This window comes from Rhamphochromis longiceps, linkage group LG9, assembly GCF_057381845.1.
Source record: "Rhamphochromis longiceps isolate RC_006_pf linkage group LG9, R_longiceps_female_GT1.1, whole genome shotgun sequence".
Taxonomy (NCBI): Eukaryota; Metazoa; Chordata; class Actinopteri; order Cichliformes; family Cichlidae; genus Rhamphochromis; species Rhamphochromis longiceps.
The window spans coordinates 15,843,688-15,861,528 of record NC_140565.1 but is presented as its reverse complement, the minus strand read 5'-3'; the positions used below and the strand labels follow the sequence as shown (position 1 = coordinate 15,861,528).

The window sequence follows — 17,841 nt, the reverse complement described above, 5'->3', positions numbered from 1 at the left end:
TTTTTACCCAACCACAATGGTGACACCACATATGTAATGACAGATGGGATTAGTGTTACACTAAGTGATTTTTTTGGTAAGGTTTTGCTTATTTTTACATAAAAGGTTTCAGTGTTGAGCCCACACAGTCAGTCGTTTTGCTTTGCCCAGAGCTGAACGATATGTATTTTCCTTCCAAATTAGTGTGAAGTTTCCATGAGATGAAAGCGGTTACTCAAAAGCGTAGACACAAGCCCGTAGTTTAGTACCGAGTAATGAAGGCCAATCTAAGTCTGTATTATCTGGACTGACTCATGGAAATAAGAAAGAGTGACATATATATATATATAGAGAGAGAGGTGGCTGAGGATTAAAAAAAAGAAAAGAAAAGAAAGAAAGACATTATCTCTGACCTGTAGAAAATATGATCATTAAAATTGTAGCCCTTCTTTTAACATCAGGGGCTTCTTCAGTGTTTGCTGGATTAACTAGATGCATGTCAGATACAATCTCATATTTACTTCAATCTTTTTAGTATTGCACTTAAAAGTCCAGAATTGAATACTAACTATGCTAATTCCCAAACATAGTCAAAAATCCATATATTATCCATATTATTATACTATTCTCGGAATATTGTTTCCTATAGGGCTACAACCAGCAGTATAATCCAACACACACACACACACACACACACACACACACACACACACACACACACACACACACACACACACACACACACACACACACACACACACACACACACACAGAGTGAGAGAGAGAGAGGTCCCAGTCACCTCTAATCGGATTAGGCGACTGTAGGTTAACATACAGCTGCCTCTCTCCGCCCTAGGTGGGACGTCCCTGTGTGCCTGCACTTGTAGTCCGTTTTTCCCTTTTTTTCGCTGTAGCAACACTTTTTGAAAGTACCCAAATTGTATCTGTCTCCGGGTACCCTCGAGCCGGATAACTCATAACGAAAACACAACGTGGTTTCGTTTTGAGGACGCACTCCGTACTTGCTTACTTCGCAGGACTTTTTATGGCTCACAAATCTCCAAACTGAGAAGTGGGGTAATTTTTTTAATTAGAATGAGGAAACGAATCAAGTGTTTTATGTGATTTGGGCTCTCGAAGGCGATTTCACGGACTTTCCCCGCGCGTTAGTTTAGTTGTCGTGGAGAGACAGCCAGTCTGGATGCTCGCGCGCCCTTTGCCAAGCTGCGCTCCACCCTAGGTACCCTAGGCTCGGGGCTTAGATGGTGCTGATCACGGACGACAGGGATGGAGGAGGCGCCTCGTCGGTCCGAGTCAGACAGCTCCAGCAGCAGCAGCAGCAAAAAGTCGGGGGAGACATCCGCCAAGTTCACCCGACCATAACTGAGGAGCCTCTGTCCCACTATGTGGACGAGGACTCCCTGGGCTCGTGTGAGGAGGACACTGAGGATGGAAGCGAGGACGACCATGACGAGTTCGAAGAAGTTGACTTTGAGGACCTGGATGATTGTCGGAGCATCGCGTCGGACGACTCCTTCTATCCACCGGATGATGTGTTCGCGGACTCGGAGCGCTCCCCGTCTCCGGACAGCCCGGAGCCGCTGTCTTTTTTCCAGGCGTGCTGCACCAACAACGCGGCCATAGTCCGGATAATGATCCGGCATGGTGTGAAGGAGGAGGAGGTCAAGGAGACTGACAGGAATAACAGGGTATGAAGCACACAACAGAAACTCCGAGTAACTTCACACACGTGGCTTTAGATCACCTCCACAGTGACACCAAGAGTTGTTGTAAAACGTGCATCTCGAAACAGTTTCACAAGGTTTATGTTTGGAGTTCCCAGTTATATCTAACAGTATCTTAGGCCCATTCTTTGTGCAACAAATGCAGTCAAAGATTTTCAGACTGAAATAATTAAATCCGAGCTTTCTGGCTTACTCAGCTATTTTCAATTTTCGGGAAGGTTTGACCTCTACAACTTGTAATGCATGTCATATGGAAGTCAGTGTAGCTTACATTAGTGTCTCTGTAGTTCTGTGACTTAGGCCTACATGCAGTTTACTTCTGACAGCTGTTTTTGCACTTTTCCTCTGCTTTGTTTATTTTCATAATGAGCTCACACCTTTATCTGATAGGCCTTTCTGAAAGGCCTCTATGTGTGAGTTTCTGTGTGTGTGCCTGTGTGTGATGACAGATCTCAGTTTATGAGGAGCTAGAATGCTCAGGCGCTTTAAAAAACACTGAAGGCTCTTGTGATTTTTGAGGAAACACACCACTCCTTTCTGCGCGTGTGGTCATGCAGGCGTATTTATGTGTGAAACAGAAAGTGCTTCTAAGGTTTTATGTATCAGGCCTTCATAACAAAAGTCATCTGGTCTTTAGCAGGCATTAAGAAAATATAGCGTCAGAAGAACATGTTATAGATTGTCTATATTTATTTATTAAAAACCTGTGAAAAACTAAGTACAGCCCAAGAATATCTGGTAATATCAAATTTCCAGCTATGGCTTGAAGAAATTGTTTTTCTGTGTGACCTTATCAGTCTCTCAAATCACTGTAAAGGAGTTTTGCTCCACTCTTCTTTACAACGTTGCTTTGGTTCATTGAGGTTTGCAGGCATTCATTTGTGTGCAGCTTTTATAAGTTACACTAGTGTCTCTAGGTCTGGACTGGGCCATTGCAACACCTTGATTCTTTTCTTTTCAGCTGTGCTGTTGCAGATTTGCTGCTGTGCTTGGGATCGTTGCCTTTTGCATGACCCAGTTTCCGCCAAGCTTTAGCTGTCGGACGCTCGGCCTCAGATTTGAATCTAGAGAACTTTGGTGTACAGAGTTAGCACTGACTGCTAGATGTCGAGGACCTGGGGCTGCAAAACAAACCCAAATTATCACACCTCCCCCTATGTGGTTGACAGTTGACATGTGGCGTTTGTGCTGACACACTATGTTTGGTCCTCAAATGTAGCACTCTTCATTATGGTCAAACATCTCCACTTTGGTCTTATCTGTCCGAAGTCTTAAATAAGTCCCAAACCTAAGCTGTGCTGCCATTTCTTTTTAGAGTAAAAAGGGTCTTTCTCCTGGCAACCTTTCCAAACAAGTTGTAATTGTTCAGTCTTTTCCTAATTGCATTGCTATTTAACATGCTAATTGTAGCTGTGCTTTTATAGAGGTGTTCACACGTGCTAATGATCAGTTAATCAAGTGGATTTGATAAGCAGGACCGAGTGTCGACCTATGCTCTGAATTCACATAACGATGCACTTAGTTTTTCATGAACTGCGTTTGTATTTTGGCTGACACAGTGTAATATGTCATATTTTGATGTACTATGGAGGTTATATTTACCTGATTTTACGACCTGCTAAGGACCAGATGATTTTTTTTTATTGTGTCCTGAAGGAGGGTGCACTTTCTTTTTCACATGACAGTGAACGACTATTACTTCAAATGCATTAACTTATATGTGGATTCATTTTGTATGAGTCTGTGAGTAAACGTATTATATATATCAATGAGATGAGAGTCTGAACCAGGATGCATTTTAAAACCATAAAGTTCAGAATAGGATTGGATCCATTTCCGTTACAGCTGGCTGCATTTCAAATATGTCTTATAGAATTAAGCGCTAGCATAAACCAAATTATATGTCAGTTAATTATGTGAACCAGATTGTCCTCTTCAGTGGTTTTGATCAATGATCCTAATAAACTAAAATGAATGTTAGTTTTCATCTATTTGCATGGGAATCAATCTGCATCGCTTCAGTCCTGCCAAACAGCTGCAGCCCAGGGCAAAGAGATAAATCCACAGTGATGGCATGCTATACTTGTATTTATTCATCAGGACATTTCAATAATTGTAATTGAGCTGGCCTTCAGTGTGGGGTAAGGCAGCACATGTCAGTCACCATTGTCTTTGTGGCTTTACTTAGTGAAAGTTGGAGAATCCCTTTAGCCCAGTGCCAAGCAGCACACATGCCTAGATCTTTACACAAGGAAAAAAGCCAAATATATAAGCATAGTTTTCGGCTGTTTGCAGCTAGTTTAAGCTGAGAGGATGAAGTTTCACAGCACTGTAGATTCAGATAAGGAGCGCTTTTGTGGTCTTATATCACAAATCTGCTTCTTTGACCTAGAGGCCGACCCCATCTGTCGCTTCTTACATTTCACCTCCCTTTTTTCTAAACATCTGTCTCTCATCATCTCCTACCCCTCCTTATTTCTCTGCATTTACATAGTGCATCCAGTCATGAGAACATGGAAAGGAGTCCTTGTGACCTGAACATATGTGTATGTTATAAAGTATATAACAGGGAAAAGGTCAAAGGTCCTCAAGGCACTTTGAAACGGAAGACACATGCTCGCATTTAGTGTGTGTTTGAGTGTAGCTGCAGTGAGAGATATCGGAAAAGAGACTTCCAGATGACTAGGATGTGTGGTTGTGCATGTACCATTAGCTTTGTCGTGCCCTGTGACCTTGGGGATATGCACATACTCAGAGACACAATACAGGTTAGGTAACACATCTACTGGAAACACATCCTGACACAGATGTCAGCGTCTTAATATAGCTTCATCAAGTGGCATGTAAAACAAAGGCGGTTGTTACATCCCTGGCCTAGTCTGAGTACAACATACACGCCACTTCCTCTGTCACTAATCATCAGTTTAAAAAGAAATTTATTATCGAAAGATTCTTAATCTAGACCATCAAAAGGACTGTGGTAAAGTTTTCGTCCAAATATGTTAAAAAGATGGTAGATTATAGTTATCTAGCGTCCAGAAGTAGTTTAAGTACAGAGAGCTTAGAGCAGGGGTGGGCAATCTCAGTCCACGAGGGCCGGTGTCCCTGCAGGTTTTAGATGTGTCCTCGAACCAACACAGCGGATTTAAATGGCTAAATTAGCTCCTCAACAAGTCCTGAAGTTCTCCAGAGGCCTGGTAACGAACTAATCATGTGATTCAGGTGTGTTGACCCAAGGTGAGATCTAAAACCTGCAGGGACACCGGCCCTCGTGGACTGAGATTGCCCACCCCTGGCTTAGAATCACTGAAGCACAGACACATCAGGCCAATATGAAAAGATCAGGTTTTAGTAATAACCTGAATACTGTTTTTTCAAAACTTGATAAGCTCCGTAGACGCACGTATGAGTGTATGTTGCCTAGTTTAGTCACTATTTCAGGTCATTTCCTCTGGTCCCCTCCAAAAGGAAAGCTAAGCTAGAGCAGCGGTCCCCAACCTCCGGACCGGTCCGTGTGTCGTTTGGTACTGGGCCTTGAGAGTTGAGGCTCGGGTGTGAAATTTATGGTTTTTGGGGGTTTTATCATTAACTCGGTTTCCTTGGGTCTTTTCCTGTGTTGTAGTTGTGTGTCTTATTTTGAAATAAATATTTGCTCGTTACAATAGCGACCAGAGAGTATGAAGGGGCAGAGAGGAGGATGTTACTCTCAATGTTGTTGCCGCATTTCAGGAGGACGCTTCTAAGTTACACAATTACACAATTAATTTGCGTTTATTATTGTCTTGGTCGTATCATTTTATTTTGTTGTATTTATCCACGACACCTTAAAGGGCGGTCTGTGAAAATAAGATTAAGATTAAGATAACCTTTACTAGTCCCACACGTGGGAAATTTGTTACGGGTAAAATATTGTCGGACATTAAACTGGTCCGTGGCGCAAAAAAAGTTGGGGACCACTGAGTACAAAGTCTGCTGCAGACTTGTAGCCCAGAAACTGTGAGAGATTCTGTGTTGTGCAAACAGGTACTTCTGCAGCATGGATGTTTTCCAGTAAAACGATTAAAAACCAGAGTGTAGTTAAAAGAGAAAGAGAACAAAAGTTTCATATGGCCCCTCAGGAATTCAAGGGGAATTTGACAACATTGATTCACTGAACACTTGAAGCCTCCACTTTTAGTTAAATGTTTTGTGGTGTTATGAGAATAACTTGTGAAGGTTATGAGAAGGCTTATCCTCTAAAGGATATTTTTCTTCAGAACCACTGCTGTCATAAAACAATTAACTTTTGATGCCCGTTTTTCATTTCCCAGCATGTTTAGGAGGCCTTCTTAGTTCTTGTGAAAACTCACATTTGGTGTCAACACAGGCTTTGAAAAGCAATAAAACTGCATTTTCTGCTGCCAAGTGCACATATTGAAACTTAATTAAATGTCTGCATTCTGAATTTAGGAATAAACATAATGACAAGTATGTGTGTTTAATGTGTATCCAATTTTCCAGTGATATGATTGCAGCACACTTTATCAAAATCTCCATGCTCTCATTGCGACATTGTGGCTGACGTGATGGATTAAATGTCAGTAAATTATCGTCATTCTCATGTTAAAAGTAAAAGAATAATATGGTCATGGTACAGATTAGTGGTAATTCTTCTAGCGTTCAGGTATCAGCTCTGTCCTCAAAGCCCATCTGACCCTGTTTACTACACTGTGTGTTCCCCTCGCAATCAATTGGGTAATTTGTCATGCTCATATGTGCACTCAGTAAACACGCACAGAATCCTATCAACCTGATTTATACACAGATCAAATATAATAATTCCAAATTTCCAAATAGATTGGGGCCAGTTGACAAACCAGGACAGATACGGTATGTTTCATCTGCTGAGAGAGCCAGCAAAGTCGCCCAACAGAAAGAACAGCTGACCAACACACGTATCGACCAACAAGCCGGCAGGCAGATAGACTAAATGAAGCATAGTCAGATAGAGACAGAAATGTGGCACTGCAGATGGTAGCGAGCTCGACGCTGCTAGCAAATACTGATGAGTGGAAAAATCAAAGCGACAGTCATACACATCTGATTTGATACAGTTGTGTGAACGCTCAGCTGCAGACAGAAAGACATTTAACAGGGGCGATATTGACAGAAACATGGCCTGGTATGTCTGTGCCCGTGGTGTGTCTGACGGATGTGAATGAGGGTGGTCTTTAGCATGTGGCTCATGTGTACTGAGGTTTCCTGTAAAGTTAAAAAGGAATTGAATGTTTTCATTTTGATTTATTCACATGTGGTTTGCACAGGCTGCAGACATGCAGGCTGTCTGCTACAGTTAGGCTTCCATAAGTGCAGAAAGTAGTCAGAATAGTTCGCTGAAGAAGGCGGCACGTGTTTGAACATACACCTTTAAGTCACTCCAGGGTAAAGAGCAATACAACCGGAAAGAGAGCTGTTTTTTAGCAAGTTTCTAATTGGAAACATGCTTTCCTATTTATATTGATATGTATTAAGTAAGGCTTTTATTTGAGTGCCAACTTTTCCACCACTGCAGAGTGATCGAAATCACAGGACACACCGGCCGTTCTTTGGATTATCAACACTTTTTCACTACGTACAAACTATGCAGCTCTAAAATTAATAACTGGCTGCTTAAAAAGATGCAGTTCCTCTTTTCTTTTAGGACCAGCATAAATCAAAAAACGTATCCACGGTGAAGATAACGTGGTACTACTGCAAACATGTTTATTGTGTATCAAGGAATTTTAAAGGTTACACTGGGTATTGCATCGTATTGTGTCATCTTCTTTGGAACCAGTCTTTGGAGTGTTGCCACATTAACTGCAGATACATGGTTATGTTTCTCCCTCCCCCCTGTCTCCGTGTCTTTCTGACTGATAAGGCTAAGCCTTTCTATTCCTAGCACTGGATATTCCTCAGATTACTTAGTGTGTTAGTGTGTGTGTGTGTGTGTGTGTGTGTGGTCATCTAAGTCCAGGCAGTCCAGTGTATGTGTGTATGCGTGCCCGCTCATCAGAATACACATTATAATCTTGATTGCAAGATGCAAGTTTTAAATCGAGTGATGCTAGAATTCTTCAGCCTAATCTTGTTAAGACCTGTGCACGCATTTGATCAACATGGTCTCTGCTGAAAATTCATTTATTTATGTTTTATTATATAAGAGCACCCTGTTTGACCTAATAATTTCAGCAGCTGATGATATTTTTGAAAGACGTTTTTAGCTAGCTTCCATTATTTTCCGAATGCAACATAAACCTGACACCATTCATGCTCCAACATGTTAATGCTATGAAGTGATGGATGACTTTTAAGTGCTTTCTACTAAACCTACTTTGGAACGTCTTTCAGTTTTGACTGTGCACAGAAGAACCTAACAGTAAATAGTAACATTTGGCATTAGTTAAGACATTTTCAATGTATTCAATGCAATTACTTTACTTGAAAAGAAAAGGTCAGTATGAGAATGAGTGATGTCACAGGGGACAGTGAGAACATGTGTTGATGTCCATCAGCAACCGGTCTGCAACTTCATTTGCCCTAAAGACAAAATACCCAATCCCCCTGAGAATTCTCGTTAATTCTCGTCCGTCACTGGAAGTGATTGATTGAATTATTGATTATAATGATGCAAACCTATGCTTTTGATCACATTCTTTTTTTTTTCTCATGATGGAGATTTTCCCAGTTTCCTGTCATTATTTGCCCATTTATGACAATCGAGGAGGGGGAGGTTGGTCTGATGCTGGTATACAGCCTATATATCTGTACGTTGCTGCGCTCCATCATTGTCAGCAGCTACCATTAACGTGCATTAAATAACTGATTGCAGTAGTGTGTATGACAGGAACGTAACAAGTACGTCGGGCGGTTGGGATAAATAAAGAAGCTTGTATGTGTTTATACCTGTGTGTGACAAAGGTTCGCAAGGAAAACAAAAACAAAGTCAGACGATTTAGATTGCTCGAGACATGCTGCAGGGCGTGCTGCTAAAGTACATCACATCACAACCGGAGGGCTGCCAAGAATGTGTGTTTGCGTATGTGAGAAAGCGTGAGAGACACAGACAAGGTCTACGTGAGAGTGTCTAAGCAGAGGGAACTATTTGAAGCTGTGCCAGTGTAAGTGAACTTCTCTGAGACAGTCCAGTAGTTACTCTGCAGGACCTTTGTCAGCTGTTTTTCTCAGATGTGCCAAAATTAGTGCGACTGTGTCTCCAACTGACTTGTTTTAGTTCACAGTTCAGTGTTTAATACGGCTAAGGTCCATGTCCTGTAAAATCTGAGGGATAATTGAACCTCTCTTCAACCTCAACCAAAAGCTTGTCTCCTATATTTTAATAGGAATCTCAGTGTTCAGTGTGATGTGTCTGATTAACATAAATAAAGCCGATGCTTAAGCAATCCTACCCGCACTGTGACAAAAAGCTATAATTAAATGATTTATCAAAACATTATATTTATTGGGTGCAAAGACATACGGTTGAAGCCTATTAAATTAGAGATAATTGAAACACTCCGCGACTTAAAAAACGAAACACTGTGATTTTTCTTGAAGTTTTTCTGTTTTGACTATAATTACCAGCCTATGAATATGCATAAATTTGAGAGGTTTATATAAATCTTCGGGCCTTATCCGTACCGATCTTCATTTGTTTTTATATTTAAGATTTCATACTGAGATTACCGGTACTTTCGATTGCATTCATGCCAGAGCTGAAAAGATTAATTAGGGGAATAACACCGTGTGCTTGGAAACCAAGATTAAAAACGTATTGTGCCAAAAAGGTGCAAAGCATCAGGCTGGTCTGTCATAAAGAGAACACCACATTTTAAAAGAAATTGAGTGTGAAAGGTAATAGTATAGGGTTACCTTGATGATGTGTAGTATAAGTTGAGATATACGAGTCTTTGTGGTCAACTTGACCTCGTTTTATTTTAGCACAGTTGACATTTTGTGTTACTGCAAATGCAAGACAGAACAAAAAAGTACTACAGTATTACTCAGTGTATAAACCTGTAGCAGAATACATGTGCAACGTGCAGCTGAAACATGACAAGGAGTAGGTGTGACTTGTTCTTTTTAGCACTCCTGGCTTTAATACAGCATATTTAGATAGTTTATTTAGATTTAAAGTCCGGGTAGGGTCTGGTAGCTTGTTAAGTAATGAACATGTTGTTTGCCTGTCAGCTCCAAATTCAGAATTCAGAGAATGCCCCCTTTGTTTCTTCTCCTTGCTCATCTGGATTGCCTATAATCAGGCTACACGGATTTCTAGTTGCGCACAATTATTTTGTTTTTTTTCTTCTTCTTACTCAACAAACTTGTTGTTAGCTGACAGCTGTGGCACCCAGTGTGGTCTTGTGCTGCTATAGCCCAGCTCCTTCAAGGTTTCATCTGTTGTGCGTTCTGAGATGTGTTTATTTGTGTTACTGTTGCATTCTTATAATTATATTTGTAAGCTGGCTTATGAGAAGAAGTCTTGTCATTTTCCTCTGACCTCTGGCGTCAACAAGGCATTTTGGCCCTCAGAACTGGCTCTCGTGAGATATTTTCTTTTTTGGGATCATTCTTTGTAAGCGCTGAAGGTGGTTGTGCAGGAAAATCACAGTTTATCAGCAGTTTCTGAAACACTCAGACCAGCCCATCTGGCACCAACAACCATGCCATGTTCAAAGTCTCTTAAGTCACCTTTCTTCCCCATTCTGATGCTTGGTTTGAACTTCAGAATGTCGACTTCACCGTATTCGCTATTCCCTAAGTGTGCTGAGTTGCTGCTCAGTGATTGCCTGATTAGATATTTGTATTTATGAGAAGTTGAATAAATGTAACTAATGAAGTGTCATATATGTTGTATATAATATTATTAGATTTATTTATTATTTTATATTCAGCATCTATCTGTCTGTCTGTCTGGCTACATATAAAGTATTGCCTGTATATCTGTGAAGATACATCACCTGAGAACGCTGAGTTCCTGAATTCTGCTCGCTCAGTCAACTTGTTTGTCTTGGCCAAGGAAGTGTGCACCTTCCAGAAAGTACACAACTTTTGCTGGAGTTTTCCAGTGTCAAACACTCACCAGGCCTCATAGAGTTTCACCCACAGACTAACCTTTACACATTTGTCCACACACATATAAAAGAGCAACTATTCTGGCAGAAAAACACATCCACGAAAAAGTACACAACAACATCAGACAGGAAGATAGCTTTTTTGAGTTTAAGGTTTCTCAGCGAAAACACAACAGATGTCATGTTTAATCACAGATATTAGTTTTGGGAACTGCACACAGGTTCACCGGTCTTGTGGATTTTTACCGGCGCTGCCTTGATGGCATTTTTCTGCAGACTGTTTCGTATATGTCAGCACTTTATTGCAGTTTTGCTTCACCTTCTTTTTCGTTCACCTTAGCGATTTTGCTGATTCTAACCTTATATATATCTCTCCCTTCTCTTTTTTTTTCAACTGTTCTATCTCTTTTTCCTGCCCTGTCACTTTTTCGTCTCAGATAGGACTACTGGTTGCGTGCTACCAAGGTTACGTGGATGTCGTCATAGCGCTGTCTCAGTGTCCGTACCTAGATGTCAACTGGCAGGACAGCGAGGGAAACACGGCTCTGATCACTGCTGCGCAAGCAGGTAACACATAACCATATAATCACAGCTCGCAGTAGTCAAATACACACACTGACAGGCTGATTCACAGTCTTGCTAGACTCTTACATGTACAGAAACAAATACTGTACACACGCACAAACACACACACACACACACACACAATATGCTGATACAGATGAACGCACATATGAGCACCAGAAAAACACAAGTTTGAACTGGCTCTATGTTCAAACTTGTGTTTGAACATAGAGCCACTGACTATGTTGTTTGACCAGTCGTATGATATCAATGATTTCCTTCAAAAATATTGTTAGCAAGTGTGAATGCATGATGGGAAACTGATTTTCAAGGCATTTTCTTATAGTGTTGTAGCAGGGCTGCTCATTTTACTCATTTACTTTAAATATAGACTGTAAATAGAAGATGGATGTAGCCACCATGACACCCAGTGGTTTTTAAACTATGATTCTGAAGCCTCTAAAGTTTGGCATTTTTGTCAACGCCTATCCTAATTTTTTGGTGCCATGAGTAGCCATATTTGCATGAGAGGTTGTAGAGTTTTCAGCACATTAGTTTCAGTTAATGCTAGCCATCTAGGTAGGAAAGCGGCATCCCTGCACCAAGGCAAGAGGTCAGCAAACTGCGGCTCAGCTCGCAAGCCACGGGTTAGAATTAGGGTTAACCATAACCCTATTAATACATATACAGTATGTATTAATTTGTCCTCTTTCAGTTATATCTGTAATCTGCCCCCCTGTCCCCGTCACCTTCGTTTCCTGCTCTTTTCCTCCCATTGTTGGGTAGGTGGAGCTAAAATGGCTCTTTTGATATTGAAGGCTACCGACCTACTTAGACTGTACCAGATGCAGATACCTGCATCACTAGTAACATATATATTAATACTTGAATTTCACTTACAAAAACTTAAGAACATATATATTGGATGGTCTGTTACTATAATGAACTGCTCAGCAAGCTGTGTTATTTGTTAGGGAATTATATCAACAACCTCTAAATAAAAGTTGAGGACTAGTGACTCTGATCAGCTGAGCTGGCTGTCAAAACATGGCGGTCAATCAGAACTTTAGAAGCTACTTTCGACTTGCTACAAGGGGGTAACTCTGCATGTTTACACATTTAGCAGTTTTACATCAAATGCCCTTCATAATGCAAAAGGGAGCTGTGTCTCTGGCTGAATCGAACCAGTAAACTTTTACTTGCAGACTGAAATGCCTAGCTAGAGACCAGGTTGTAATTCTGTATCTGCTGTAAAGACATTTTAATGCAGAAGTCTTTAGGAATTGCCTCGGTTTTATAGCCAGCCTCGAGTGGCCATTGCAGGATCTGCAGTATTTAGCACCTCTGTCCGACCAACAGTAACTATTTTCCGTCTCTCTGTTACTCTAGGCCACATAACAATCACCAACTATCTGCTGAACTACTACTCTGGGTTGGATATAGAGAGAAGAAACTGTCACGGCTTCACCGCCCTAATGAAAGCCGCCATGCAGGGCAGGGTGGAGTGCGTGCGCTCGCTCATGTTGGCAGGTAAGGAAATGCGTTTAATTAAATTAAATGCACGAAACTCTGTAGCAGTGCAATACTTGGAATGGGTTAGATTATAACTGCAGAAAATGTTATTTTCAGAAATTTGGCGAACAGATGGACAATTTGAATACGTAGACAGTAATTTATTTATTTATTTTTTAGTCATAACTAGGATTTATGTTGAGGTTTGATGCCAAAGCATAACAGCAGGAGGTTTAAATGTCAGGATGGATTTAATTTCAACGTATTTTTTTTTTTCCAAATAATGGACTTCTTACGCATTTACACAAATCTGCTAACTGACCCTGTGAGAGTGCTGAGTACACAAGTTGCAGTGAGCATAGCGAGACAGCTTTTAGCCACAAACTCACTCTGTCCCCACCTTGTTATCTTTGAGCTTACATGCTTGTGTATCCACAAATTAAACTTTTTCCTGTCTTCTTTGTGTCCATCAGGAGCTGCCCTGAATGCAAAAGACTTTGGCCGCCAACTGACTGCCAGGGACTGGGCCTTGTTTACAGGCCGTTATGAAACTGCATGGGTGATGACGCGCTTAATAGAACGGCCTTGTCCACACCAGTACTGTGATACATACAGGTACAATTCACAGCTAGCTGTCTAAGATGTGCAAGTCCTTGTTTATGATGGCATTTTCTAAACTGATTTCCAAGAGAAGAAAAAATCGCTGACCCTTTGTTGAATTTACTGCCCTGCTCACTTGTTATCTTTACATGGAGTTATGAAAAGCTGTGTGCAATTATGAGGTACCTGCTGTCCTCCTTTTCTTTGCATCCTCTCCACAAAAGCAGCTTTCTGAGCTTTCTGTTTACATCATCTCGCCCTGATAGCAGGCTGTGTAGCAAATAAATAATTGTGACTCTGCTTCAGATTATGTAGCCATCATTAGTGTTTCTAGACAAGCCTTGCTTGAGAAAGGTCAGTGCAAGTTACCACTGACTCATTAAAAAGAACAGAACATACAATATTACACATTCAACACAAAAAACACAACACAAATGCCTTTTCGTCTGTCGGTACATGAACTGATGTCAGTATTGCTCTCCCAGTCTAGAGTGGCGCCCGCTGGCATCACTGGTGGCCAAATCCCAGGAGCCACGCGGCTGTTTGAAACGCTTGTCGGACACCATGCGCAACATCTTCAACATCGCAAATGTCACCAACCCGGAGGATGAAGGCGCCATCGACCACATGGTTTCTATTACGACTGGCATTAGGAGCCCTTTCGTCGCTGTGGCATGCCGCACAGTGAGTGACTAAGCTCTAGAATTTATTTATTCTATTTATTGATTTATTTATTAATCCTCTTCAGCCTTCCTCACAACAAGTATTTCTCAATCACAGCCTCAGCTGAGGTATTGAATGAGTATAAACACTCTGTGGTAAGGTTGCTCTCTGTGTTATTCAATGATGTGTGCTTATACTCGGCAAACTTTGAGATACCAAAACTGTTTTTCTTATCTTCAGATGAAGCCAAATGTTTTTGAACAGTATGAAAACAATCTTCCACAGACTTGGCTTTTGAAATCATAAAGTCAAATGGTAAAGTTATTTTGTCACCGTATAGTATAAAACTCGTGCTTATACGTTAATGATCATATTATGGTAATAACACTTAAAATGTGGCACTAATTTATCATTTATTATATCAACCAATTCTGTGATTTCCCTTAGGATTAGTTCATAATAATTAAAGGAAATGATTAACACCAGCCTTATCCGCTAAGAAGGTTATTCGTGTGAGATTAACTGTCTGCAATACCGAAAACAAAGGCATGATTGACATCCAGAGTCACCAGTATTGCTGCTGCAATGCTGCTGATATCAGTACCAATCAGACTCTGCTGGTTTTGTTTCAGGTGTGTCCTGACAGTCCTCCGGGTGTGGGCAAACGGCGCTATGCGGTCCCAGAGATCATTCGCCAGCAGCGCGCCAAGGAGCTTCGCTCCATCAACCCTGACAGGGTGGACAGCCATCTCAGACTCTTTGAGAACTCCCGCGTGACTCTGGTGACCAAGAACTCAGCAGCTCGCCGGGCCAGCCTTCAGGCTCAGAGCCTGGTGCCTCGGCACAGGAGCTCCAGCTTGGGTTTGGTGTCTTATAACCAAGCGATGGAGCTACGGAGAACCAGCTTGTTGCCCATGCACATGGTGCTGAGGAGGAGCAGTGTGAGGCCAGGCTTCACCATACCCAAGGTGAGAGTGTCCAAGGCCCCATCGTCCACTTATGAGCCGGCACAGGTTCGGAGGAAGAGCAGCTCCAAAGATGGAGGGGGGAACTTTCTGCAGGTTCCAAAGTGGCGATACAAGGAGCTAAAGGAAGAAAGGAAAAAAGCCGAGGAAGCGGAGAGAAAGAGGCTGGAGGCTGCAACGAGGAGACATATTGCTACTGGGAAAAGGAAATAATATCATTACCTCAGAGGATATCGTGTACACTAAACCCCCCACCCCCCTCCAAACAACAAAAAAACATACGGGCCAAGGTGTCCGACAGATCTGGCGTTTATGGTTTTCAGCTTTACACAGTTAGGTGCACAGGGTGAGCTCAGAATTACCAGCAATGTTTGGATGCTGACCGACCTCTTTAAAAACGGCTGTCTCTATAGCGACAGCATTAGAAGTGCACGACGCTGACGTCAAACAGCGAATACCCAGGGGATTTGATACTTGAAATGTTTTTAAGCTAATTTATTTTTCATATTTATTGCTTTTTAACGGATGGCCGGGCCTATATTTTCTTATGCCTTGGGTGCTCATTACGCCGGTGTTTTTGTAGTACGTTGCACTGTGTTGAAGCAGAAGACAGTAACACACACTCTGAAACTGAAACCTACCGCAGAAAAAAATGTGTTAATTAAAAGCAGTTTATTAAAAAATATATCTTTTAAGTCATTCGGCGAGGAGTAATAATGATCTCGTCATTACTGGCTGAGAAAGCAAAGCAAGATTTGTAATGAATCTCGTGACGTCTGCCTGACAATATTTTAGATGCTTTCTTCTTTTGCTTTACAGTGACAAACCCTGAATGTATTTAACGTATATATTTTATATGTAGAGAGAGAAATTTAAATGCTTTTGATGACATTTTTCAATTAAGGGTGAAGACTGAAATGTATAGCTTTTGAATCTGACAGGTTGGGAAGAAATTTTTAGATTACTTCCTGCGCATTTACCCTTCATAACCCAATTAACCCTTTAAAGCCAAGTGTATCATGTTTATTATATCATGTTTATCAGTGCGATATCCATTTATTCGCTTCCGCTTATCCTTTCCAGGGTTGCTGGAGCCTATCCCAGCTGTCATAGGGCGAGAGGCGGGGTACACCCTGGACAGGTCGCCAGTCTAACACACAGGGACAGACGACCATTCGCACTCACATTCACACCGATGGGCAATTTAGATTTTTTATTTAACCTATCCCCACAAAGTGCATGTCTTTGGACTGGGGGAGGAAGCCAGAATACCCGGGGAGAACCCACGCAAACTCCACACAGAAAGCCCCTGCTGGCCTGATGGTGGAATTGAACTCATGACCTTCTTGCTGTGAGGCAACAGTGCTAACCACTGTGCCACCGTGCTTCTCTCAGTGTGATATTCCCCCCCCCCAAAAAAAAACGTACATAAATTGCACATTTTTAAAGTAATGCAAATTGCAAAAAAACAAAAAACCAATGCCTGATGTAGCAATTATGTGCAAATTAATGTATACATGTATTTTTTATTCAATCAGAAACTAAACAGTCAGTTAAAAAAAAGAATTTTCTGGTAATTATTTCATGGCCCAGGCTTTAAAGGGTTAACACAGATCATAGCTTAACTTCACGTAGTGACTGGGAATGAGTCGTGTGCACAAGGTGTGGATGTTGCGAATGAAATAAAGTTTCTACTAACAGTGACCGTGGACTCAATTAACCTAGCCTTATTGATGATTTATAAATGCCTCAGCCATGTAGTGCTAGAAAAGTAATCTCAGTCTTCTTTTTGATCTCCATAGCATTTTTAGGGGCTCCGCTCAGGGGGAGAAAAACAACAAAACACTACATGCAAGTTTTGACATACAAAGGAGAGCCTGAAGTGATGACGTGTAACACGTGGCCACTCTGATCATAAAAACAGCCAACCCATTATAGAGCAGAGAGGTCAGTTTCCTGCTATGACATTAAAACAGTGAAAAATAATGGGGTGAAAAATAACCGTGATTTAAACCCACAGAGCCACGGGGAGCGCAGTGATATAACATTGTCTGGAATTTCAAGAGCACAATTTCACGCTCCTAACTCCTCATGGCGATTGGGGCTTAAGTGCTATCCAAGAGCGTGTGTCTAATATACATGGTGATGAGTTGCTAAGGGGTTACAAGGGCACTGCACAGCCAAATCGTTTCTTCAAATAAACTTCATTGACTTCAGAGTGGCAATCTGCTTAGATACTGCCCAGAGGAAATAATTTGAACATGACAAAAGAGGAGCGAGCTGCACATTTACTTGAACTCTACACTTCAGAAACTCTAAGTGGCTCCAGGATTAGCATATTTAACATTAACATGTTTTATATGAAAATGGATTTTTGCTGGCAGAGCCGTTTGCAGTTTGTCACGAGTCAACCGAGGTTAACTTGCCATGAATAAAAGCCAAATTCATTTACATTAGACTTTTGTGTTTGTCTTTTGTCAGTCAGTCAACTTTTTTAAAGGTTTCTGTGGAATAACAGAATGCAGTTTTTAGAGTCATTACAGGCTTATGTCTCTGTGCCGTTACAGCTTGTTCACAAATCCCATTTTCACACAAACAGAAAGCTCCATGTGAGTGTGTGGTGCAGGGAACGGACAAAACCTATTAGCCCTGAATGAATCAGATCATATTTAGGTCATCGTTGTAGTTCAAACAGCTGTTGGCTAAGATTGTAACCTGGGA

The 17,841-nt window shown here is 41.4% G+C and overlaps 1 protein-coding gene across 1 annotated transcript; it reads left to right on the top strand.

Annotated features, from left to right (window-relative positions):
- The first annotated feature begins 844 nt into the window (after window positions 1–844).
- ankrd33ba (ankyrin repeat domain 33ba) lies at window positions 845–17,552 on the top strand. Its single transcript, XM_085418475.1, has 6 exons — window positions 845–1,688; window positions 11,254–11,383; window positions 12,770–12,910; window positions 13,366–13,507; window positions 13,978–14,176; window positions 14,788–17,552. The coding sequence occupies exons 1-6, from the start codon at window positions 1,242–1,244 to the stop codon at window positions 15,331–15,333; spliced, it is 1,605 nt and encodes a 534-aa protein (XP_085274601.1). The 5' UTR covers window positions 845–1,241; the 3' UTR covers window positions 15,334–17,552.
- Window positions 17,553–17,841: the final 289 nt, after the last annotated feature.